At 50.5% G+C, this 25,990-nt stretch overlaps 2 protein-coding genes across 6 annotated transcripts in view; one reads left to right on the top strand and one right to left on the bottom strand.

The window, feature by feature from the left end:
• The window catches only part of LOC102408956 (core histone macro-H2A.2), a 56,592-nt gene extending 48,006 nt beyond the window's left edge, over positions 1–8,586 (top strand). For both annotated transcript variants that reach the window (XM_044942210.2, XM_006078084.4), the window contains 2 exons: positions 6,074–6,248; positions 7,778–8,586. In XM_044942210.2, coding sequence (XP_044798145.1) covers positions 6,074–6,248; positions 7,778–7,943 — 341 coding nt within the window. In that variant the 3' untranslated portion in view covers positions 7,944–8,586. The remainder of the gene's footprint in view (positions 1–6,073; positions 6,249–7,777) is intronic.
• AIFM2 (apoptosis inducing factor mitochondria associated 2) lies at positions 8,580–25,828 on the bottom strand. Of its 4 annotated transcripts, XM_006078080.4 has the most exons (11): positions 25,677–25,799; positions 23,488–23,616; positions 18,246–18,439; positions 17,773–17,888; positions 16,565–16,684; positions 15,762–15,854; positions 13,484–13,592; positions 12,240–12,392; positions 10,645–10,845; positions 10,171–10,341; positions 8,704–8,841 (listed from the first exon to the last, which is right to left on the bottom strand). In XM_006078080.4, exons 2-10 carry the CDS (start codon positions 23,511–23,513, stop codon positions 10,190–10,192), a joined length of 1,164 nt encoding a protein of 387 aa, XP_006078142.3. In that variant the 5' UTR covers positions 23,514–23,616; positions 25,677–25,799; the 3' UTR covers positions 8,704–8,841; positions 10,171–10,189. The 4 variants fall into 4 exon arrangements, with proteins under 4 accessions (XP_006078140.3, XP_006078144.3, XP_006078145.3 ...); XM_006078078.4 differs by lacking the exon at positions 10,171–10,341 and having other exon boundaries at positions 8,580–8,841; positions 25,677–25,802; XM_006078082.4 differs by lacking the exons at positions 10,171–10,341; positions 23,488–23,616 and having other exon boundaries at positions 8,580–8,841; positions 25,677–25,828.
• Positions 25,829–25,990: the final 162 nt, after the last annotated feature.

The raw sequence follows: 25,990 nt of genomic DNA on the forward strand, positions 1-25,990 counted from the left end.
TAGCATCTCTCAGATAATTTGAGCAGGCCCACATAGATCATTTCATACACCATGGGGACTACAAAGTGTCTGGATACGGGCCATTTTGCATCATCAGCTTACCCAAAAATGGTCTAGAACGGTTGGGTAACTTTCTGTGTGTGCGGAAAATGCATGACAGAGTTTACCACTGTGACCTTTAAACCTGTACAGTGCGGTGGCGTTAACTATACTCAGTGCTGCTTCTCTGTCACCACTATCTAGTTCCCAGAACTTTCTATCACCGTCTGTAGAAAGTCCACATGGATTGAGTAGTCACGTCCCTCCCCCAGCCCCTGATAACCACCAGTGTGCTTTCTCTTTCTATAGATTTGCCTCTTCTGGATATTTTATATAAATTGAATTGTATAATATGTGATCTTTTGTGTCTGGCTTCTTTCACTTAAAATGTTTGGAGGCTTATCCATACTGTAACTTGTATCAGTGCTTCATTCCTTTTTAGGGCTGAATACTATTTCATTTGTTTATCCATTCATCACGGGTCATTTCCACCTTTGACTTCTGTGAATAGAGTTCCTCTGAACACCTGTGCACAGGTTTTTGTTTGTTTGAACACTTACTTTCAAAGGTAACTTTTTGACAAGTGGGTCCAACTTCAGATCCATGTTCACACCTACCTCCAGGGACATCTAGTTGGTACCAAGTGCTGTCCTGGGGCGGGGGCTCCAAGGACAAAGAAATCCCACTCCTGTCCTCCAGCACTGGACAGTCGAGAAAGAGAGACAGACACATAAGTGGGGCACAGAGAGGGAGCCATACACTCTGCTTGGGGAGATGGGGAAGTACCAGTGAGGATGTGAGATCTACACGGGGGCAAGGACATTGTGGGCAGTAGGGACACAGTCTGTGAGAAGGCAAGGTCAGGAGCCGGCAGGGAGGAGATGAACAGCAGCCAGAGATGGGCCTGTCCCGTGGGCTGTGTTAATGGTCTGGATTTGACTCTATATAGACTAAGAGAGGTGCTTTTGAAAATAGAAGCTGGGGAATGTCACGATCAGATCTGATTGCAAGAAAAGTTATAGGGCCACTGATCAAGAAAGAACGCGTGTCCTCACTTTACAGCTGCACATACCACTCGTCACACGATGATAGATAGAATTTCCTTTTTAAAATTTTAAGACATTGGACTTCCCTGGTAGGCCAGTGGCTAAGAATCTACCTCCAGTGCAAGAGGCATGGGTTCAATCCCTGGTCCGGGAGGATCCCACATGCCGTGGAGCAACTAAGCCCTTGTGCTACAACTGCTGAGCCTATGCACTGCAACAAGAGAAGCCACTGCGATGAGAAGCACGTGCGCCACAATGGAGAGTAGCCCTTGCTCACCACAGCTAGAGAAAGCCCTCGCACAGCAATGAAGACCCAGCACAGCCGAAAATAAGTAAAAATTAAAAAAAAAATTTAAGGCAGAAGCATGCTGACATAAAACATAAGCATCCATGTAGACAGAGATAGGAGAGCTGCAAGCAGCCACAGTGAGGGGCGTGGGAGCTGGGCTGCAGGTCTGGTAACATGCAGAGAAATCAGGAGGTCACCTGATAGAACTAGAGTCACCTCACACTTGGAAGGCACGCGAGCCAGTCCCTGCTGAGGGAAAGGGCTGGATGAAACTCCCAGCCCTTACAGGAAGCCAAGGTTCTGAGCGACTCCTTGGGCTCTGGCTCATGTGAAATCCATTTTCTAGAGAAGCAGAAGGGTGCAGACAGCCCCTTACCCAAGCCCAGGGCCACGTCACCCATCAGCTGAGTGCCTGCGTCTACCCCATCCCTTGTATAACCCAGAGACAGAGCCCTGAGTCATCCGTGATAGAGAGGCTCCTAACGGGGGGTCTTGGGGAAGCGCCTGCAAACTGCCTGATAGGGTGGGGAGAAAAACAGCTTCCCTACATAAAGCGAGAGCCTCCAACGTGCTTCTAAACAGTTCCAGAGGTAGGAAATAGGAGGCAGAGAAGCAGTATGTAAAAAGATGAAGGGACTTCCCTAGCAGTCCAGTGGTTAAGACTCCATGCTTCCATTGCAAGGCCACAGGTTCAATCTCTGGTCAGGGAACTAGGATCTTGTATCACAGGCCAAAAAGTTTAGAAAATTAATAATAATAATTAATAAAAAGATGAAGAGTTAAAACTACTATGTGTGAAATAAACTACAAGGATATATTGTACAGCACAGGGAATACAGCTAATATAGCCAGTATTTTATGATAACATTAAATGAAGTATAATCTATAAAAATTCTAAAGGACTATGTTGCACACCTGAAACTAGTATGTTATAAATCAACTATACCTCAATTTAAAAGAAAAAAGATCTTGACTGAGAATTTTCCAGAATGAAATCCTTGAGTCCTCAGGTTGAAAACATTATTGAGTATATTTAAAACATCAAAATAAATCCAAAACCTGGCCTATCATGGTGGCATTTCCAAAAATCAAGAGAAACCTGCAAAGCAGCCTATGGAAAGGCAGGGCATTTGTAAAGATGGTTCTCCTGCCAGCAGACTTGTCAGCAACAAAAGATGCTTGAAGACAGAAGTGTCTTCAAAGCACCAAGGGGGAAGACTGCACTAAGAAGTTCACATGTTGTTTGTTATTATTCAACAGGGAGGGTAAAAGGTGCAGAGTTTCAGATAGCAAAACTTGAGAGTCAGAGGTCCGCAGACTCTTGCTGAAAGGACTACAGAAGCCTCAGAAGCCTCACAGGGAGAAACAGAAATGAATCCAGAAGGATTGAGAGGGCTGCAGGAAACAAGCGTGAGCTAAGAAAGCAGATACATCTGTTAGGTCCAAGTATTCATGGCCCCGGGGCCAAACAGCAGTTATCTCCCGGGGAAGAAGGGTTTTGTGTGGGTGCATCTGGAAAAGGGGAGATAGTTCATCAGGGTGTAAATTAGACCATATTTCATTCAGTTTCAAAACACCATCACTTGTAAGATATGTCCTTATTGTAAGAAAGAATACATTTCCAAGATGGAGTGTCCAGTAGGAAACCCCACACAAAGCCTGGGCACCTTCAGTTTAACAGGAAGCAAAACATGGACCCACCATGCAGAAAGGGCAGCCAGTACCTGTCTTGACCTTGGCATTGGGTAGACCAATGGAGAAAAGCCTCACTAGGGAACTTGAACCACATGCTGGTACTCCTGTGGATTTGCACTGTGGCCCCAAAACCTCAATTGGGAAGGCTAGTGGGACGTGACCTGGGTATGGTAGAGTCCCCAGATGACATAGAAGCAAACGTAACTTCCCTGTGGAAGAACTCATCTCGGTCCAAGCCCACAGCGATTATAAGTGCGTCCAGATTCCAGCCGGGAAGCTGGATGGGAGAAGGGTGGGACATGGTGGTGAAAGTGAAGCAGACGGGCCTGGAGTGAGGCAAATCAGAGAAAACCAACAGGTGGTGCCAGAGACAGAGAAAGGGGAACTGGCTTTGGGTGCGAGTGATGACTCTGATGGGCACCTGTTGGACCTGAGGCTCCAGCAAGGCCACTGGTAAGCAGCTGATGAAAACTGAGGACAAAAATGGTTTGTAGGAGCCAGGGCCAAGTGGCAGCAGAGAGAACACTAGGCCTGGGTGGACAGGAGAAGGAGGGGCTGCTGCAGGGAACTGAGGCAGGAGGGAAAGCACAGGGCCATGGAGACCAAGGACCAGCTGCAGCCGCAGCCTCCCAGCAGGACTGGGGCCGCCCTGCTGTCCACTTGATGGTGGTGACTCTGAAAAGGTGTCGGGCTCCCCTGAAGGAAGGTTCTAGAGGCTCCTTGCAGCCACTCTGCCATCTCAGAGCATGGTCCCCACCAAGTAAAGGTGACTTACCAGGGGACGTCACATCACATGAAGAGTATTAGTAGATGTTTCTACCACATATCAGGATCCCAAGCTCCAAGATCACTTGACCTTCACCTTGGCGCCTCTAGAGAACACTAAATCATTACAACTACAAGCGGGGGTTTCCATTTCCAGTTGCCATGGAAATGCTTTGTTTTAGGCTGACCTGCTACCATGGACTTCCTTCAAAATCTAGAGTAGGGACTTCCCTGATGGTCCCCACTGCAGGGAGCCTGGGTTCAATCCCTGGTCGAGGAACTAAGATCCCACATGCCATGTAGCATGGACCAAAAACATGAAAGAAAGAAACAACAACAAAAAAAAAGCTAGTGTAAATAGATAGTGTCAGAGGAGATGAGAAGGCATGCCATTTTTTCTTGATTAACTTAACACATTTCTTGTTTCACTTAACACTACCATCAGGGGTACATTTCTCTTATTTAAAATGACTTTTAATGTTAAAAAGAATATCATTCAGCTGGTAACATGATCATATTTTAAACATATATAAAATAAATCAACCTGGTTTGTAAGGAGCTGAAATCTCCCCAGCGTATAAGAACAGTGAGGGCCTCAGGGAAGTTGCCCCAAGCAGGCAGTGCCAGTCCCCACGATACTGGGTTCCCTTGAACCACAAGGCCAGTGGGAACATTCTGCTTCTGGTGTACAAATGTACATGGTCAGAGAGTCAACCAGTCATGCCCGCTGCTGCCTCAGTATTCACATCGACTGATTCCTTAACTCATTCATTCACTAATCAGACACTTGGCACCAGCCTGGGCACTGGGAAGGCAGGGCGTTCACAGCTGTAGCCGACAGGCGGGGGACGCCCCTTGCATGTGTCGCCACCCACCCTGGCCTGTGCAGGTATAGCCTCTTCAGCACTGTGGATGGACATCACTAGGAAACACAGCTCGTGTACTGGGTAGGCATCATACATTCCAAATAAGTCTTTTAAACCAACCCCACACACTGCTCTGGAATGCAGCAGACATATATTTGTTAGAAACACTGCCATAGCAGCGTGACCTGCTCGAAGTCCCCCGTCTCCCAGAGCCTGGCCACTGTAGGAGGGTGGGGGACCTTTGCTAAATTTGGTCCCTTGAGTGGCACAGAGCCCCAGCTCCACAAGGTGGGTGGCTTAGAGGCAAGCAGCAGGTGGCTGCAGCCACCGACGCCCCCAAGGGGCCAGAGAGTGGCCAGTGGATCAGACCCAACCGCTCCTTTGGAGATCAATGGCCACAGAGACTTACCTAGAACTGCTCACTATCAGCTCCGGCACTGACAGTAAAGAGGTCTGGGGGAGTAAAAAATAAAAGTAGGGAGTATGAACTGAAATTATGAGACCAAGCAGGCGTAATCGAACTTCACAACCTGTTGTGAACACCTGCTTGCTACAGGCTCTTTAGGTGTACAGGGACGATCAAAAGACAGTCCCTGTCCAAGGAGGTGTACAACATAGAGTGGTTCTCAATTTATGGAGGGTCCTCAAATCACCAAGCACAAGGCCTGCATCAGACCTACCAAGTCAGAATCTCAGATGGGGAGGGAAGAGAGGGCTTGTCAATTTTTAAAAAGCCGTTGTATTAGTTTCCTATCACTAGAAACTATTACAGACCCGCACAAATTAGTGCAAACTTGGTAGACTCAAACAACACAAATGCATTGTCTTAGCGCTCTGGACATCAGAAGGCTGCAATGAGTCTTAAGAAACTAAAATCAAGGTGCTGGCAGGGCTGGTTCCTTCTTAAAGCAGCTGTTCCTTGCCTGTTCCAGCTTCTGTTTGTGCTAAGTTATTTCAGTCATGTCCGACTCCTTATGACTCTATGGACTGCAGCCCGCCAGGCTCCTCTATCCATGGGATTCTCCAGGCAAGAATACTGGAGTGGGTTGCCATGCCCTCCTCCAGGGGATCTTCCCAACTTAGGGATCGAACCCACGTCTCCTGCACTGGCAGGCAGATTCTCTACCACTGCACACATACTACCTGGGAAGCCCCATACCTTTGATTAGGAGGCCAGAAGGCAGACCATGTGAACATCTGTGGCATGCCATCACATCTGTTTTCACTGTTTACCCGAAACTTGTGCCAACTGTCAAAAGCAATTCTGACACGGCTCTTCCTCTCCTAAGGAGGACACAGGAGATTCAGCCTAACCCCCGGCTTAAGGGGAAGACATAAGAAATAACCTGCAGCATTTTTCTCTCATGTCCCAGCTGCCGTCAGCCAGTCGAGTGGACTTGCAGCCAAATTTGTCATCCACTGTCACATCCCTCAGTGGGGCTCTGACAAATGTGAAGAACAGCTTGAAGAGACCATCAAAAATTGCCTCTCGGCAGCAGAGGACAAGAAGCTGAAGTCGGTGGCGTTCCCGCCCTTCCCCAGCGGCAGGTAAGATGTTCTCTTCTGGGCGGGCAGCAGGGATGCTGGGTCAGTTCATCCAGCCTTCTCCCTGGGAACCAGCTGCGCCCCCACTTGGTCACATCCAGCTTGGCCATCCCAGAGGACATAACCAAGGACTGCCAGCGGCAGCCAAGCACTTTGACCAGGCGACAGAGTGAGAATCCCAGTTTCCATCATTCGAAACAGAGAAAGGTAGTTTCCAGGAGGAACAAGAGGCAGAGTTCATTTTTGAGAGCCAGGTTCAAAGTCCGCGTGCCCACCAGCTGTCCCGTGTCTAGAACACAGAATGGGAAACACCAGGCTCAAAGGCGCTTGCTTCTCAAAGCGTGGTCCACCGACCAGCAGCATGGAGCCCCGAGTTAGGATGCAGATCTCAGAATCCCTGCAGCAGAGGCTGGAGAAGTGAAAGGTCCTCAGCAAAGGCTTGCTTTCAGGGATTGGAGAAATGATTGATCTCTCTGCCACGGACCCCAACTGGGCACGGGAGCAATATTTCAGGCAAATAATGAGGCTGTCTGTCCTCACATGTAGCATGGCCTCTCCCCTTACACTCACAGCCAGAGGGAGTTATTGCTTTAATTTTGAACACCCTCTCTCTCGAGAGTCCTCCATAGCGAAGATATGATTTACAGTCTGAAGATGTTACGGCTGAGTCACACCGGAAGGCGGAGAGGGAAGGAATGAGGCTTAGCTTCCTGCCACAATTCTATCCCAACCTAAGTGGGCAGTGCTGGGTCTCCATAGCCTGGCCTGGAGATGCTGTGAATGGAATTCTCCGCATACAACTGCGACCACTCGCCAGGATGTCCTGGGCTGGGACATGACAGCTGACCAAGAAGAATTCTTATCAGGCCAGCCCATCCCAGACCCACCCAAGGGGGCCAGGGTGTCACCACGATGGTTGGGTCCCTGGCAGACAGCTCTCCTGTGGCATCCTGGGGCTTGGGGCCCTGCCCAGAATCATCACTGCTGAAATTACATTGGCACATCCACATGGGTTAGTGAGAGGAAGGTGAAATGCATGAAACAGGAATTAATGAAGACGTCCCTCTTTTGAGCATACATTTGTGCCCTTTAATTAATAATCCGTTTAGCATGGAACCCAGTTTTGAGGGAGCTGATTAAAACTATACAGGCTTTCTGCAAGATCAGGTCTTTTAAATACTGAGTTGGTATTTTTTAAAGCTAAGCCGGACTTGAGTCAGGCCACATAGATTCAAACACTGGGCTCCTCACCAGCCAGCCCTAAAACCATGGTGCCTCTGTGAGCCAGTGTGGTACCTGTAAAGTGGGGACAATGACCCTTGCCTGTCTCCTTCCCAGGCTGTCCCTCTTCTGGGGTCAAAAGAGATTGTGTGTGGACCCCCCTGCACACAGTAAGACCTTGAGTGACAGGAACAAGGGCCTGGTGCCAGGATAACAAGGAATCACATTGCCCCCACCCCGGGCTGAGGGCAGAGTTCCTTCATGGGCCCCAGGACCAAAGTGACATTGGCTCCTCTTTCCTTTTGGCACAGAAACTGCTTCCCCAAACAGACGGCAGCCCAGGTGACCCTCAAAGCCATCTCGGCCCACTTTGATGACTCGAGTGCATCCTCGCTGAAGAACGTCTACTTCCTCCTCTTCGACAGCGAGAGCATCGGCATCTACGTACAGGAGATGGCCAAGCTTGATGCCAAGTAGCCGCCCTGCACCCACAGGCGGCCACCACACTCACCAACGGGAATCAGGAGGATCAGAGTCACAGGAGCGGGGTTTTATCTTTAAAAGGAGAAAGGAAGGGTGACGGCAGGGGAGCGGAGGGCAGCGGAAAGGGAAGCGGGTAGCAGGAGCTGCAGGAGCAGGCCCTGCCCACGGGAAGAGCCCTCTGCATTTCTATTATTTTATATTCTCGTTAAAAAAGAGCCTCAGTCCGTAATTAACCAGGTCTCCACCAGGGTTTTCTTTCTATGTGTTTTCTTCCTGTTGTTTTAGAACTTTTTTAAAAAAACACAGACTTTGTTTAGATTTATAGCATTGACTTTTACACACACACAAAATCCTTTCAAAATTCTTAAAATCTTCTGTTTCTCCTTTTTTTTGCAAGGGAAGAGGGCGGAAAAAAAAGTGACTTGGGCTTTGTTGGCTGTCTGTATTCAGTGATGGGAGAGAAGAAAATTAGAAAGGCATCTCACTGGTGCTTGTCTCTGTTTTAGTGCCCCCACCTTTAACCCTATAATATCTGTAACTACTCTTAAAAAGATTTTGCTTCAGGCTTTTTTTTGTTTTGTTTTTTTTTAAAGAAAATGAAAGGAAAAAAAAAATAAAAGATCCAGTGTCTTTCTTACAATATATTCTTTTATTGCAACGTTGTCCTCACTTTGGAGAACTGTGTCCCCATGGATGGACACTTCTAGAATGTTATACATAGAACAAGCCTGTCACTACAGGACAGAGGCTCCCACCATGCCAGGCCCCGGGACAGACTGCACGCAATGGCTTGTGTTTCTCAGGCAGCAGGTCCCGCTTGCAGGAAGGGAGCCTGGGTGGTTGTGGTCCGCAGGAATGGAGGCCTGGGTGAAGCCTCCATGGGGTGGCCATCCTTTGGGAGAGAGGCACAGTCTCTCTTAAGCATGGGCAACAGCATGGAACAGACTTGGGCCACAGCCCAGACAGGATAGACCACAAGACCCCAGTGAGGCTGGTATCCTAAGAATTCTGGCCAAGTACCCAGAGGTTACTGTTAAAAGTAGGCAGGGAGAGACAGGGTGGGCCAGGGCAGGGCCTGAATTTATTCAGATGAACTTATCAGCCACTTCTGCCTTAGGCTTGTGGTCCCAAATAGGCTTGTCTTGATTAGAAGTCCTCTCTCTAATAGAGGAGTCAACTTTTTATTTTTTATACCTTAACATCATTGGTGGCAGGCATTATTGCCTCAAGGCTGAGCCTCCAGATAAGTGACATTGGGGTTGGTCAGGAAATCAGAGGAACAGAACCACAGGGTTCCCACAGGGTACTCCTGCCCCAGCATCAGCTAGAGATTTGTCACAAATTTGCCCATGACGCTAGCCTGGAAGCATGCAGGGGTTCCCCTGCTGAACCCCAGTCTATTCCCTGAATGTTAGCCAGATTGCAACCCATGAACATGGTCACGTTAGCTTGGCTGCCTTTCCTTAAACACCCCCAGCAGCTGGCAGACCAGGCTTCTGTCTTAACCCTTTAGGTCTATAAAAACTCGCTCTCTGGTAGAATGGACTAACCAGGAGGGAAATTTCATCTAATGCTTCTTAAATATAACCTATGGTATATAATCAGGATCTAAAAATAGAAATAGTATGTTTCATGAAGAATAAAGATGGTATGGACTAACAGTTTAAAAATCAGGCTCCTATTAATCTGAGTGTTGCAGGATGTACAGGCCTCCCCACCCGCCATGTGATGGGAGAGGTTGGGATGCAGGCCATCCCTCCATCCCAGCCCTCTTTCCTTAGCTGGTCTTGCGCAGGCCCTCTTTCCTGCCCTTACAGACAGGGAAATGCTTCCTGCCACCAGGAGAGGGAGCTCTCTCCCCTACTCAGTGCTCTGAAAGCCACATACCGTGCGCTTGTGTGCATGCATGCATTTACACACAAACACACACATCCAAGAGGAGGCTGGGGTAGAGAAGGCAGGCCATGCCCTTCAGGAACAAGTGAACCCTTCAGCCAGCATGAGTACAAGAACACCTTTCCAAACCCAGAAAGAGTTCCTTAGGGGTGTCTTTTTTAACATTAATATCCCTCTCCCTCTCCCAGTTTTTGGTTTTCTATAAATTGTGTTTCTGGTCGGTACTTCACTGACATCTTACTCCAAGAAAAGAGCTTTTGCCCTTAGGCATTTGTCAAGTGGGTACCATCTGTCAAGAAATCTGATCCCCAGGCGGCGGTGGTACCTGTCTCCCGGATCCCCCATCAGGGTGGAGACTGTTTCATGGTTTTCCAGCTCGTGGAGACCAACAGGTCCCGGCTCTTGGCCAGCCGAACCATAAGCCGCCCCACGTAGAAGCCGCTGATCTGGCCCACACCGTCATTTCTCCCCATGGCCAGGAGGAACGTCAGTGAACCTGTGGACCAGAAACATGCGTGCAATCTAGAATCCTGCTCACTGTTCACGGGCCTGCAACTCCCTGGGCACAAACTCTTCCCGGGCCTTCAGTGTCGGGGTGGGGAAATGCATATGGCTTTCAGGAAGTTGGCCAAGTCCCCAACATATCTTCCTAGAGCTCTGGGTTGGGGTTGGTGTGGGGGCGGGTTTCTATCCCTAACTTTGAGTGTGTTCTAGCGTTCAGGCATCCTAAAGTCCACAAAGGCTTCTCCACATCTAACCCAAACTCTCTTAAGACTGTGCTGCATGTGGGGTTCCTGACCTGGCTTGTAGGTTTTGAGGGGCCTCTGCTTCATGGAGTTGACAATGTTGGCCACGGCGACGTTGGCATGGAGGTTGGCATGATAGGCCATCTTGGGCTCCCTCACGTCGGCACAGTCTCCGATGGCATAGATGTGGCTGTAACCTTCCACCTGGAGGTACTCGTTTACTCTCAGAGCGCCATTGCTGGCTAGCCGATCACCTGCCAGGAAGAACCAGCCCGAAACCAAGATCCTGAGCTGCCGTGGCCACCTGAACCACAGTAAGGCCTGGCCATGGTGCTGGTCCAGCCACCCTCCAAAGGCACATCCTCAAGAGGCAAGTCTGCCTGACCTCCCCACCTCAGAATGCTTTGTGCAAAGGTGAGGTTACAATTCTAGGGTGGGAACTGGTCAGAAATATCGTAAAGGGTCACTTCTTACAAAGCACTTGAGTCTTTATAAGTTACCACGATTAACAAGAATTCACTTATGATGATTAAGTGACAACCTAGGCAAGTCTTGGATTTCCTTCTGAATGAGGATCAGATTTTTTTTTAAATAAATGCAAGGCTTTAATAAATGATAAAATTTTCTTTATAAGGGACTTAAACAATTTATCTTTGGGAATATAACATTAGGACCATTAGGTGTTAAGTCCTGGGATCTCTGTACATTTTAAGTCCTCAATCCCACCCCCAAACAGCCAGGACTAGTTTCTTTCTGGGATTGGATCATTCTTTTCTGCTAGACACACAACAGGAGCTTCTTATCTAGAAAAGGTACTGGGGAGCATATGATGGGGACCTGGGGACACGCCCACAGTGGGACCTGAGAAGGAACCATTGAGTCTCCAGCTCACAGGTGGAGCCATGGGTCCAGCTGCCTCATCTCCATTTTAGTTCAATAGGTCAATGCTGAGCTTTAAGAACAAGAGGTTTCATTATTGTCCCCATTCCTCAAGATTGTTCCAAGCTCAAGTGGTCAAATGTCTGGGCCAGGATTTTGGGAGAGCAGCACCTATGGACAGAGAAAAGCCTGACCCTGGAATTTCCCCTGCATCTGCAGAGAAAAGTTAAGTACCCAACTCTTTGGGACCCTATGGACTGCAGCCCACCAGACTCCTCTGTCCATGAGATTTTCCAGGCAAGGATACTGGAGTGGGCTGCCTTTCCCTTCTCCAGGGGATCTTCCCAACCCAGGGATCAAACCCAGGTCTCCTGCACTGCAGGCAGATTCTTTACTGACTGAGCTACAAGGGAAGCCCAGAGAAAAGTAGAAAAAAGCAGAGAAAAGTAACAGAAAGCAAATCTTTCTCTCTGAAACCTGTTTCCATCTCTCACCACTAGGGGTGTGGGATCCGATTTTGGAAGAATCTGGTCACTGGGCACCTTGAGCTAAGTCACCATCAAAACAGCGGAGGGAAGCACAGCAGGAGTGGACCCAAACTTGAAGTTTGATGTCACCATTCAGAAGACACCAAATGAGCCGTTGAGATAGGGTTGGGGTCGGGGGCAGAGCGCCGATTCCTGGGGCAGAGTCCTGCAGGATCTTCCCCAGGGGCTGGAGAGAGAAGAGGCAGCCTGTGGAGGGGCCCTCCGCTCAGCCTCCCACTTACCAAATGCACTGCGGTAGGCTGCACTGTTGATCTTGATACCGTTGCAGACAATCACCAGGTTGGCGTCCACCTCCGTGCCTTTGTCCGTCTGCACCTTGATGCACTCGCCATGCTCGTTGACAGGCAGCGCCTCCAGGTTGCTCACCCGCTCACCTGTCAGGGGAGGCTCGTTGACCAGGAGGCTGGCAGAGGACAGGTGTGTCTCCAAGGCCGAGGCCCAAGCCAAGGCTGGCCTAACAGCTGGACACCAGTGCGCTCTGAAGCCCTGAGAAGCACCAGCGGGACATCTGGTCCCAAGGGACCCAAGGGGAGGCAGGTTCCAAGAAGCAACTTGGGAGAGTGAGGTTGAGTTTCCCAAGAGGTTCTGCAAAAAGTTATTTGAGGAAACCACCTCCCTGAATGTGCACTCCACTAGCCCAGCCAGGCAGGACGAGCCCTCCAGGTTTATCCCCGTCAGCGACAAGGGAAGTCGAGGGGTCCACTGTCCTTGCTGCCTGGAGGAGGGCTGTACAGCCACTTCCATGAAGCCCAGGAGCTGGGAGGGTTCTCACGGAGAAGACACCTCACCCTCCCAGCAAAAGGTGAGAGGGTCGGGCAGTTAACTGGGGGGGGTCACACCCCAGGAACAAGAGCCCCACCCTAATATGCTGGGTAGATCTCTTCCCTCCTGCTCTGGACAAAAGCCATGCTATTCACCACCCTTGAAAAGTGAAAGTGTTAGTCGCTTAGTCATGTCTGACTCTTTGTAACCCCATGGACTGCAGCCCGCCAGACTTTCTCTGTCCATAAAATTCTCCAGGCAAGAATACTGGAGTGGGTTGCCATTCTCTTCTTCAGGGTATCTTCCTGACCCAGGGATCAAACCTGGGTCTAGATTCTTTAGCATCTGAGTCACAGGGAAGTCCCACCACCCTCAAAATACAAACCAAAAACACCTCTTCTCTCCAGCAAAGAGATATCATAATTCAGGTCAAATCTTTTACCTGACTTTTAAACCATTCAACAAATGGGTCCCACCTGTACTCCGTCCAAAGCAACAGCCAGGACAGTGCTGCCTCCACGACACAGAAGTCTGTCAGGACTGGGGCCTCGGCCCTGCCCAGACACACCTCCAGCAGGACAAGGGGCTAAACGGGCACTGAACAGAGAGCCTGGGCTTAGCGCGGCCACCCTCACTCGGACTGTGGGCAGAGACCAAGCCTCTGCCGGGGAGAGGGGCCGGGCAGGAGGGGCCTTGCACATACTCAGCAGCAGCTGCACGCCTTTCCGGAGCAGGATCTCCTTCACTTCCTGCCGGACACAGGGCAGGAGCTCTGTGTCTGCGAGGGCCATCTTGGAGTGAATGAGAATGACCTGAGGGCAAAGAACCACAGGGCAAAGAAAAAACACTGAGTCTCCCCTTCACACAAAGAGGCCCGAAAACGTAGCAGCACTTCTCCCCCACCTCCTCCCAACTTCCAGTCTACAGGTGAGGAATCTGAGGTAAGTGGCCCCAGAGAAGTAAGTGGCCCACTGGCAGACCAATTATAAGACAGTAAAGAATCCGCCTGCTATGCAGGAGACCCGGGTTCGATCTCTGGGTCAGAAAGGTCCCCTGGAGAAGGGAATGGCTACCTAGTCCAGTATTCTTGCCTGGAGAATCCCATGGACAGAAGAGCTTGGCGGGCCACATTCCATGGGGTCGCACAGAATTGGACACAACTGAACGACTAACACTTTCACTTTCAGACCAGTTAATGGTGAGCTGGGCTGGAACCCATATCTCCCAGACTAGAATTTTTTCAGATATGCCAATGCTTCTTGACACATACCTCACCGAGCGCCATGTGGAAAATGATTTTCAAGCATCCTTGGGCACGTACACAGTCTCTAAGTAAGCCATCGACACTCTGTAAATCAGGCTGACATTGCACTAAAGCTGGTTCTAAAACGGGTGCTTCCAGGCAGGTCTATTTGCTGCCTGGGTCAGTGCAGTGACGTGGAAGGCGGCCTGTAGAGATGTTCAGAGCAGACTGCCTGGGTTGAAATCCCATCTCAGATATCCACTCAGACACCTCCCAAAGACTTCATAAGGTGGACAGTCCCACTCAGAGGAATTTTGTAATGATGAAATGACAAAGTAAGTAGAAAGCACATAACTCAGCACATGTACGTGTATACTCAAGTCATGTCTCTTTGGGTCCCTATGGACTGTAGCCCACCAGGCTCCTCTGTCCATGGGATTTCCCAAACAAGAATACTGGAGCAGGTTGTCATTTCCGCCTCAAAAGGATCTTCCTGACCCAAGGATTGAACCCACATCTCCTGCATTGGCAGGTGGGTTCCTTACTACTGAGCCACCTGGGAAGCCCCAACTCAGCACATAGTGACTCCTTAATAAAGGGTAACTACTATTACTCTTACCTGTCTACTAATTATAAACATACAAGAATTATACTGAGTTATTTACTACTTTAGACCAGTCTCTACCCTGTAAACCAAAATTAATCAACTTCTACATCAGTCGCTCATAATAATTTCCAATAAATCATCAAAGAATAGCCATATAATTAAATTAGCCTATATTGATCTTACTTTTCAAAACCAACCTGTCTTTCTCTAGGGAAAAAGAACCAGCCACAGGCTCCACGTGGCTCCCAGAAGCTGATCTGGGATCAGCTATAGGCAACCTCTCGCCTCATGGATCCATAATTGCTGATCATCACTCAGCCCCAGGCTGAGCCCTTACAGCCTGCTCCCTTTCTCTCCAAGATGCCAGCAAGATGCCTCTATCCCTCCACAAACAGGAGCAGGGCCACCCTCTCATGGGCAGAAAACAGTGCTGGCCAGTCCTTCCCCAGCAGAAGCTGTGAGGGGTGCACTGCAGGGTCCCCCTATCTGTCCAGGGAGAAGACTACTGTCTCTTATCCAGAAAAAGTGTAAGTGTTAGTCGCTCAGTCATGTCTCACTCTTTTGCAACCCTATGGACTATAGCCTGCCAGTCTCCTCTGTCCATGGGATCCTCCAGGCAAGAACACTGGAGTGGGTTGCCGTTTCCTCCTCCAGGGGATCTTCCTGACCCAGGGATCAAACCCAGGTCTGCTGCATTGCACTGCAGGCAGATTCTTTACCGTCTGAGCCACCAGGGAAACTCATCTCTTACCCAGACAAGACACTAATGAGGGAACCTTTGACCAAGCTGGTTGTCAGCAAAAAGAGGTAATCAAAGTTTCTATCACAAAGGAGAAATTGCTGCAGGGCACACGGGAGTTTGTAATGTTTCCCCCCGGGCTTGATCCTCTGGGTTGGCCTAGAGGGCAGAACCCCTCACTGAATGTTAGGGCACACCCTAGCTCTCCAGGAAGAATTCCCAGCAGAATGGGACTTTAGGGGAGCCCCAGTACAGAGAGCAGGAGATGGGAAACACACGCTCCCATTTTACGTTAATGGGACTCCCTTCCCAGGCCCTGAGCAAATTCTGATGCTCATTAGACAAAAAAGAAGCCCACTTTTGGGAGTTCAAACCCAAGGTCACTGGCCTACCTCTTTCTCAGGATATTCCGTTTTAATCTCTGCTGCCATCTCCACTCCTGCAGAGCCTCCTCCCACCACCACAATGGACTGTGAGCGCTGGACCTGTAGAAGCAGGAAATGGAAGCATACCCTCAAGTTCACCCCACCTCTGGGTCCAGACTAGGAAGCAGGTTCCTTGACCAAGGAAGCATAGAGAACCTTTTCCAAGTTCAGGGTCCAAATAAGTTTCCTGGGGGTCAGGCTCTTGCTGGGTGTCTCCCTGCATTTCTTTCTAAGCTCTCACTACCTGCCCACCTTGCAGATGAGTGGATCTGCCTGAGTTCATAGGCTAGGTTCTTAACTTCAAGTCTAACGTCTGCTCATGACTATGTGAGAAGTTCCCCAGGCCTCTCAGCGGCTTTGCAGAGAAGAAAAGGCCTGACCTCAGTCACACGGCTGCATGACCTTCTCTAGGTCCCCATGCCTCATCTATTCAGTGGGGACAGACCCATGCCACCCACCTCTCAGGATCCCCATGAGAACCAAGAGCATGGATCCAAGCCCGCTCTGTAAAACATACGCCCTGTACAAACAGGAGCCAATAGCTACATGAGCAGGTCTAGATGCCCATGTCCAAACTTCATGACAGGTCCAAAGGTCTTCCCCCAGGAGCCTCTTTCTGGTAACTCTGCATCTCTACAGTGTCCCTGCAGCCCCAGACACCTCCTGGGGGCTCCCTGCTGCCGCCCCAGGTGTCCCACAGCTGTTTCACTCTCCAGGGCCCCTCCCCCAGCTCTGTCCTCAATCCCCACCCCTGGCAGTGGGCAGCTCACCTGCGTCACCATGTCCTCATAGGCCTGGATGGCCATCTGTTGGCTGGAAACCTGGTTAAACTTGCCCGGGAAGAGCCCAGTGCTGCCCGTGGCCAGGATGAGATGTGAAAAGGGTAGGGCCTGGGAGGAGCAAGGAAAAAAAAGGGGTGAGGGTAGAGCCTGGGCTTCTGCATCCAACCCCAGGCTCCACCAGGCAAAAAACTATTTCTGGGGAATAAGTAGGATTCTAGCTTCCAATGTGGAGTTAGTCTAGAATCTCCCTACTACTACATTTATTCTAGAAGAAACTTCCCCCATCTTGGCCAAAAGAAGAAAAAAAAAAAGAGGGGGAAGGAAATCCCTTGGGCTGGCCAAAAAGTTCATTCATTCGGGTTTTTCCATAAGATGTTACAGATTAAAATTGACAAAGGCAGAGCTGCTCTGATGGGAGAGAGACTGGAGGGTCTGTATCCTACTCAGCCCGCCACTCCCCCATGGAGGCCTGAGATGCCCTCAGGGACCCAAAGCCACAGGATAACGAGGTTTTCTATCATCATGCCAAGCAGAGGTTCTATAGTCTTAAAACTGATTCAAGGAGGACTAATTCACAAGAAACCACACACTCATTAAACATAGGAATTGGAGCCCCTCTGTCCAATGCCCACTTAGCTTTGACTAGAGCAGAGGGCCAGGCTGGAGGTGACCCTCCAGTGGGTGGGCAGGTGGCAGTTCACTGACAGCTTTCTGGTCCCTTGGGGATCCACCAGGCACCGAACTTACGCCATGCTGAGGGGCACAAACTCCAGGAGGGTGATGGGATCGTGGCACCTACCCTTTGATTCCAGACAGCAAGGGGGCCTCTGGGCTGGGCGAAAAAAACTGCCTGGTTCCACATGCTGGTGGAGTCTTTCCAGCTGTGGGGTCTTGGGCAAGCCTCTTATGGTCGGGGTGCACCTCCCTCCCAGGGCACATTGGGCATTAAAGGAGAATACATGAGGCTTCAGACAGTGCCTGGCATACAGGGAGGGCTCCAAAAATGTCTGCACCACTCTCCTGTGGCTGCTGGGGTCTGGCCTTGGCTCAGGAGGCATCTGCTATCTTCCAGGCACAGGGCAGGGATGGGGGTGCCTCGTCCCTGAGGAGACCAGCCTAGGTATCCTCCCACCAGCAATCGCATCCCAGGGGCCTCCTGCAGTTAGCTGAGAATGGTCAGCCCCTGCTGGACTCACCTGGCCATCCTCCAGCAGCACCGTCTGATTCTTCAGGTCTATCTCGACCACCAGGCCCTGTCTGAAGTTTTCCTTGAAGGTCACCGAGTAGGAAATGAATGTCTTTTTGGCAAACCCTGGGGAATGGATAGAAAGGAGGTTGCAGTATAAAGCTGGGCTGCCCACAGGAGGCCAGAATAACTCAGAACCCGTCCTGAGCCGCATGCCAACAGTGACAGCGGTGGTTAAACGACCCCTGGGTACCCACCACACCCTAAGGCACCCAGTATGAGCCCCAGCTCCTCAAGGAAGCTCACACTCTGACCTCTGGGGCCTTCGTGTGGTAGCCGCTTAAGGGCAGGGACTTCAGATTCCCCAGAGCTTGTCGATGGTGGAATTTAGGCACCTTGCCGTAAAGGGAGAAAACCACCCTCTGACCCACAGTGGTGAATAGGCCACTGTCACAAAGAACGCCCCAGAGAGGGGCCCCTTACCACTCTCCACGGAGGCCCGGAGGGCTGCCACGTTGTGGTGGAAGGAGTCCTTCATGTCCACCAGCACAAACGGGATGTTCAGCGCCTGCAGCTGGCTGGCGGCAGCGATGCCACCAAAGCCCCCGCCCACAATCACAACATGCACGGCTCCCGCGTCCATCGAGACCTGGGACCCCATCTCGGACCGGGCACTACTGGGATAGGAGGAAAGACCACATCAGATTCAGGGGGGCTCAAGGTTGAGAAGGCAGAGGTGGGCCCACAGCAAAAAAGGCCTCAAATGCCAAGACTTGATCTTCTGAAAGCATGCAATCACCTTTCAATGAAACTCCAGTTTTTGTAAAATTTGAATTAAATTCCAAAGGAATAAGGGGTATCCTAATTCCATCTCATCCCCCCAGCCCCCAAGTTCCCTTCTCCAAGGCATCTACTGTTACCAAGTTTATATGAATCCTTCCAGAAATATTCTGTGCACCTATAACCATGATTTTTTTTGCACACATTAAACAACTATTTTGCACTTATTTTCACTCATTAATATATTCATTCAGTCAATAATATAAATTAATGAACCTCTTATTCTTTGATGTGTTCTGTGCTGTGGATGCCGTAGTCAGAGACAGACAGAAAGATAAGGCTTAGCCCTTGTAAAGGGAGGATTTCAAACTCAAAGGGCCAGTGGACGATGTGGGAAGCTGGATGTGCACAGTACCAAGAAACAGTGGGTGTGCCTCTGGGGAACTGGTGAGCAGAGGCCACGTTAAAGGAACAAACAGAATTCTTTAAGGAGCACACTAAGCAGACAGTGGCCAGGTTCCACCAGCTCACAGGTCACCAGCTTCAGCCCCAGGTCTAAGGAGATCAGTTAGCCAGTAAGACAACCAGCCTATAAAATAGGCTGCGGTGTGAGGCTATGACAGTGGGGTCAGGAGGAGGGGGCTGCTGGAACAGAGGAGGTGCAAAGGGACTGCTGGGTGATATCCCCCAGGAAAGAGGGGGCAGAAGGGAAGCTCTGCTGAGAGAAGAAACAGTGCTGGTTAAGGACCAAGAAGGAAGTCTACGGGTGAGAAAGAGGCTGGAGAAGCGCTGATCATGAGGGCTGCAGGGAGAGCGGCAGGTGATGCCCAGGAAAGGGGACCTGCAATCAAAGAGAGCATCTGCAAGGAAAGAGGGCCAGGTCTGCAGGCCAAGTGTGGCCCAGGCTCACACACACGCATGAGCACAGCAAGAAGGAGTGGAGAGGAACCGGACAGACAGCAAGCTGCCAAAAAGCGATGCAGAAGCACGTTCCGGCCCACCTTGTACCCTCAGGCAGCACCGCAGGCAACTGGAAGGCCACCACTCTGCCCTGCATCGACCGTGTGGTCTGGGGCACAACACCTCCCCTCTCTGGGCCTTCATTTACCCTCTGTAATGGGAGGGGCCAGCCCGCAATGTCCTTGAACAGTAGCTTTCCAAGACATGGTGGTCCCCAGATCTTCTCACACTTATGGGGGCAGCTTATGGTTGGACCTCCAGGCACTGTTGCCATTGGTATTCAAATACACACTAATTTCTCTTCTGGGGAAGTAAAAACCTGGGTGAGGGAGGGCAGATCTGGCATAGGGGATTGGAGGGAATTTTTAACTTTGCCTTCCATTGACTAAATGGTCCCTAATGTGTTGAAACTTATGCATTCTACCATTCTTTTTAATTATGACTTTTTTTAATTGGAGGAGAAATATCAATAACCTCAGATATGCAGATGACACCAACTTTATGGCAGAAAGCAAAGAACCAAAGAGCCTTTTGATGAAAGTGAAAGAGGAGAGTGAAAAAGTTGGCTTAAAGCTCAACATTCAGAAAACTAAGATCATGGCATCTGGTCCCATCACTTCATGGCAAATAGATGGGGAATACCGTGGCTGACTTTAATTTTAGGGGCTCCAAAATCACAGCAGATGGTGATTGCAGCCATGAAATTAAAAGACGCTTACTCCTTGGAAGGAAAGTTATGACCAACCTAGACAGCATATTAAAAAGCAGAGACATTACTTTACCAACAAAGGTCCATCTAGTCAACGCTATGGTTTTTCCAGTAGTCATGTATGGATGTGAGAGTTGGACTATAAAGAAAGCTGAGCACTGAAGAATTGATGCTTTTGAACTGTGGTGTTGGAGAAGACTCTTGAGAGTCCCTTGGACTGTATGGAGATCCAACCAGTCCACCCTAAAGGAGATCAGTCCTGGATGTTCATTGGAAGGACTGATGTTGACGCTGAAACTCCGATACTTTGGCCACCTGATGCAAAGAGCTGACTCATTTGAAAAGACCCTGATGCTGGGAAAGATTGAGGGCAGGAGGAGAAGGGGATGATGGAGGATGAGATGGTTGGATGGCATCACTGACTCAATGGACATGAGTTTGGGTAAACTGCGGGAGTTGGTGATGGACAGGGAGGCCTGGCATGTTGCGGTTCATAGGGTCGCAAAGAGTTGGACATGACTGAGTGACTGAACTGAACTGAATTGCTTTACGATATTTTATTGGCCTCTGGCATATGTCCACATGAATCAGTTTTACAAATGAGAAACTGGCAGGGCTGGGACCAAAACAAGCCCCCCAGCAGGTATTGTCACCTTCACGGTCCCAGGCCCTCAGAAAGGTTGTCCAGATATAGCCCGAGGAGTGTTCATCAGGCTGAATCTGTCAACTGGGCCAGGACCCAAGAGGACCCCAGGGACCAGCCAGGGACAGAAGCAGACACCAGGAGCTGAACGGGGCCTGGGAATGTGGCAGGTGGTCAGGCAGGCTATGGAAGGGGTACATTTCACCTGCCCCCTTCAACATGGCCCCCCTCTGTGCCAGCCTGCCCTTGGGGCCAGCAGCCAGTGAGGAGGTCAGAGGACCACCCAGAGAGCTCTGCTTCCAAAGCCAGGGGGCCATAGGACTAAGAGAGGCTACCAGATTGTTGGGGAGAGGGGTCCACCATGGGCCATCCAGGGAAGCTTGAGGTGGAGCCTTGAAAAACAGCTGAAGCCAGGGGCCTTCATCACAGAGGAAATAGCTTAGGCCAAGAAGTCCAGTGGCAGGAAGGGAGAGGGTGTGAAGGGTTCAAGGAACAGGTTTGGGCAGCCAGGAAAGCAGGTGGCAGGGCCTAGCACACACAGAGGACTGTCATGTCAGGCCAGTGTCTGGGCCTACAGGCTGCCCTGAGGGCCTCACAGGGAAGAAAGCCCCGTGAGCCCAGCACAGGCTGGACGGGAAGTGAGTTAGTCAAACGAGTTGAACTCCTGCTCCCTCAGTGCCCCCGGGATCATTAACTGGGTCCCCGGAGGACAAACCCTGGCCTCACCCAACTAGGCACAGCCCTTAATAAAGGTAAACTGATTCTCTAGTTGTCCAGGTCCAAAGTGTGGGGCCTGAGCACACACCCAGGCCCAGGAAGGGCTGCCATAGCCGGGTTGGGGAGGGGAGGCATTTCTTAGCCACAAGCTGCCTGAGGCCCCTCTCCTGGAATCTGCCCTTCTCTCTCCTCCACTGACCCCTGACACACCCGCTTGCGGACAGGGGGCCTGGCAGCACTCCAGCCCCACTCCACCCTTTTCTTCGGCAGCCTGCCTTGCCCAACACTCTTGGACACCCTCCTTTCCCTTGGCTCGTCCAATGCCAATTCTCACCTGGGCCCAAGGACAACTGGACTCCCCTCTGATCAGCCGTGACCTACTTTTCCAGACACCTAAACCCTTGGCTTAAGTCACGGATCTGCACTCCCAGGCACACACCCTGTAGGTGCTCAGAAAGGAAGTGTGCAATTGGTGATGTTGAACTGTAGGTTCTAACGTAGTAGCAGTGCTGGGCAAACAGCCTCAACCAATGGGCAACTCCATCAATCAATGGAAGCCTCCACCAATGGGCGATTATAGGCTACGCTATTATACACCCATACAATGGAATATTCTGGAGGCAATTTTACAGTGGAAGATTTTTTACATGAAAAGTTTGTTCATGATTCATTTGCACCCACAGATTATACAAGACCAAGAGAGAACCATAACATAAACTATGGTCTGTGGGTGATTATGTCAATGTAGGTTCATCAAATGTGACAAATGGAGCACTCTGGTGAGTGATGTCAAGAATGGAAGAGGCTATGCATGTGTCGGACAGAGGGCGTATTGAAAATTTCTATGCCTTCCACTCAGTTTTTCTGTGAACCTACGACTACTCTAAAAACATCATAAAGTCTTAAAAAAAAAGCTTGTCCATGAAAAAGTTAGACAACAGAACAGCACATAGAGCCTGATCTCATTTGTGGACCACCAAGCACAGGGACCTAACTACACTTATACACATACACGTAACCATGACAACAGCGGGCATCACTGAGCTTTCAGCAACATCTGTGCATTCAGCATCAGGGGTCCCTCTTCATTTTGGCAAGAACTTCAGGAACTTGCCCAAGATTAATCCTCAGCAATTTGACCACATCTGCACTCTAAACCTAAATGCTAACAGTGCTTGCCGGATGATGTTTTTACTTTCTTCTTTGAGCTTTTCCCCTCTTTTCTGGTATTGTTTGAATATTTTTAAGTGAGTATGCCACTTTACAGAAATAATAAAGTTTTAAAGACAGAGCAGGCCTCCTACCGCCTAATTTTCTAAATTGAGATGTTTGGGGGATTTCTCTGGCAGTCCAGTGGTAGGACTCCGCACTTTCACTGCCAAGGGCCCAGATTCAATCCCTGGTCAGGGAACCAAGATTCCGTAAGCCAGGCGGTGCAGTGAGATGTTTCTCATATATTATGAAGCTCACTATCTTAGAGTGTACAACCCAGCGGATTCTAGAACATTCGTAAAGTCGTACAACTGTCACCACGATCTAATACCAGAACATGCTCATCACTACTCCCCCTAAAAAAGACTCCTTAGCCATTAGAATTTGTTTCATTCCTTCCTCCCTCCAACCCCTGTAATCATTAATCTTTCTGTCACTATAGATGTGCCTATTCCATACCTTTTGCTCTTGGCTTCTTTTGCCTACCATGATACTTTCAATATTCATCCAAGCTGTAACTTGTATCAGTATTTCATTTTTTTTTAATGGCTGAGTAATATCCTATTGTATGAAAATACTACACTATGTTTATCCTTTGGTCCACTGACGGACATCTGGGTTGTTTCCCCCTTTTGGCTAAAGTGAATAATGCTGCTATGAATGTATAACTCTGCATGAACAAAAAAATTCTGTTGAGTATATACCTGTGAGTGGAATTGCTGGGTCCCATGGTAACTCTAGACTTCACTTTTTGAGGAACTGCAAATCCACCATCTGATTTTACTGATCATCAAGCCAAGAGAATGAGCACAGAGGATCTTGACTGAATCTTCCTAGATGCAGAAATGTCAGCATAAAAGAAGGTCCAAGAGAACAGATCCTAACTGTCCAGCAGCTCCTAAGTAATGCTATCTTTGCCCCTTCCCCAACACACACACAATGTGGTTTATACTCAGATTTTCTCAGTAAATCCTGTTTCCTCTGCCAAGGACACTCAGCCTGATCCCAACGGGATTCTTCTCCAATAAAACAAAGGGCTTTTAGGAATCAACTGAAAAACAAGGAAGTTACATTTAGGCCAAAGCTGTGAAGAGGTCACACACAGCGGGAAGACACACAGCGGGAACCATGTGGGCTCTGATCAAAGGGTGGATATCACCCCAGAATTGTTTCATAGAGATTACAAATAAAACCCACCGCTTTCGAGAGCTCACTGGTTATGCCCAAGGTAGATTCCCCAGCCATTTCCAGAGTGGCTGACCTGGATGAGAGGACCTAGCATGCGTGTGTACGTGCATGCTAAGTTGCTTCAGTCATGTCTGACTCTTTGCGACTCCATTGACTGTAGCCTGCCAAGCTCCTCTGCCCAGGGAGTTCTCCAGGCAATAATACTGGAGTGGGTTGCCATTTCCTTCTCCAGGGGATCTTCCTGACCCAGGGATCGAACCTGCGTCTCCTGTATTGCAGGTGGATTCTTTACCACTGAGCCACTGGGGTGGCTGAAAGATCTGAAAGGGCCTAGAGAGTGACTCAAAACACCATAAACATACCCCTCCCCACAGGGGAAGGCAAAGGAGTAAAGGGCCTCCCTTGCTGCACACCAGGGCCCAGGCTGAGAGTGGGCACTCCACAGCCAGCTCCTCAGTAAACATATGCAGAACAAAACCCCAAAAGACAAGTTTCCAAAAGGGACTCAAAGTCTGAAGAAGAGGTTGTCATTTCATGTCCCAGGAGAGGGCATTTTTGGACAGACAGGTTCCTTCATGTGTCATATAGCCGCTGGTGCCAAAACCCAGGGCACACAACTTGTGCAATCTCCTGGGAGCCAGTCACTTTGTGGTTCCCTTAACATCCCCACAGTCTGTGCCTGGACCCTGGCTTCCTCATTTCACCACCAGACATAGAGATCAGGCTGGCCCTGGAGCATACCTGCTCTGCCCAGCTCCTCACTTACCTGCTGGATAGTCCTGAGCAAAGGCCCATCCAGCTGGGCCTCATCTACCCCTCTGAAATTGACCCTCCAAATGTGAGGTGACTGACTACTCCTTGGAGGCCTCTGAGAGCTTGGGGGCACTTACAACCCAAGGAGGCCTCCTTGATGTTTTAACACGTTTACATATTTTGAACACAAAGTGCAGAGCTGGGACACGTGGAAGCCCCTTCCCAAACTATGTCTGAACCTCTGCCCTGTGCCTGCCCTGCTGTGGGACCATCAACTCCCAAGCGCCTTGCCCCTCCCAATCTCATGGTACAATCAAGGGGCAGAGAGAGTGTAACCAGAGGGGAAAGACAGGGTATATTTAATGGGTGCTTTGAAAGAAAAATGCCAGACATCAGGCACCAAAAGCAGCTCCCGCTGGATCAGGAGTTCCTGGACCCCGCCGGCCCATCCGAGTTACTTGAGTCACCTTTGGCCTTAGTTTCCGGGAAAGCTGGAGCTCCGTGGAGAAAAGGACCTCCCAGTGCACCCTGGAGCCTGTGAGCACTCGGTAACCCCCGCGTTTTCCTCCTGACCCTGAGGCTTTGCTCCTGCCTTGTGACACCGGCTTCAGTCCGCCCAGGACGGCTTCCACCATCTAGCCGCGACCCTCGGAGCCCTCCCGGGATGGGCGTAGGGGGAGGGTGTCTGTCTTACTTGGGAAGACTTAGCACGGATCTCAAGGGTGCGGGGTGAACGGGGTGATAGGCAAGTTTGCTCCATCCTCGCTGGAGCAAACTTCCCGCTTGACTTTTGGGGGACCTGGGGGGCGGCAGGCCTGAACCCCGCTTCCCATACAGATCGCCCCCTCCTCCCGAGGCCACATCGGGCGCCCCGGCCCCCGACGCTGTTCCGGGCATCTTGGGGCCCAGCAGGTGCGGGGGTCCCGGAGAGCCCGCCCGGCGCGCCCCTCACCTGCCGGAAGCCTCTTGCAGCTCCTGCTCCCGCCAGCAGCTCCCGTTGTCGCCGCCCGGCCCGAGGCCCCGCCCGGGCCGGCGTGACTCGGCGCGTCCGCCCTCCAGCCTGGGCTGTGCCCCCGGCGGCCCCCCAGGGAACTGCAGCCGCCCAGGAGTCAACCGCCCCAACCGTGTGCCCTTGACCCCTGCGGCCGAGGCCGCCCGCGCTGCGCCGGCCCGGCTTCCCTGCCGTTCCTTGGAGCTCGGGCTCCGACGCGGGCTATGGGACCTCGGCGGCGCGGATCACCAGCCTTCTGCCCTGGCTTAGGTAAC

Source organism: Bubalus bubalis, chromosome 4 (assembly GCF_019923935.1).
Source record: "Bubalus bubalis isolate 160015118507 breed Murrah chromosome 4, NDDB_SH_1, whole genome shotgun sequence".
NCBI lineage: Eukaryota > Metazoa > Chordata > Mammalia > Artiodactyla > Bovidae > Bubalus > Bubalus bubalis.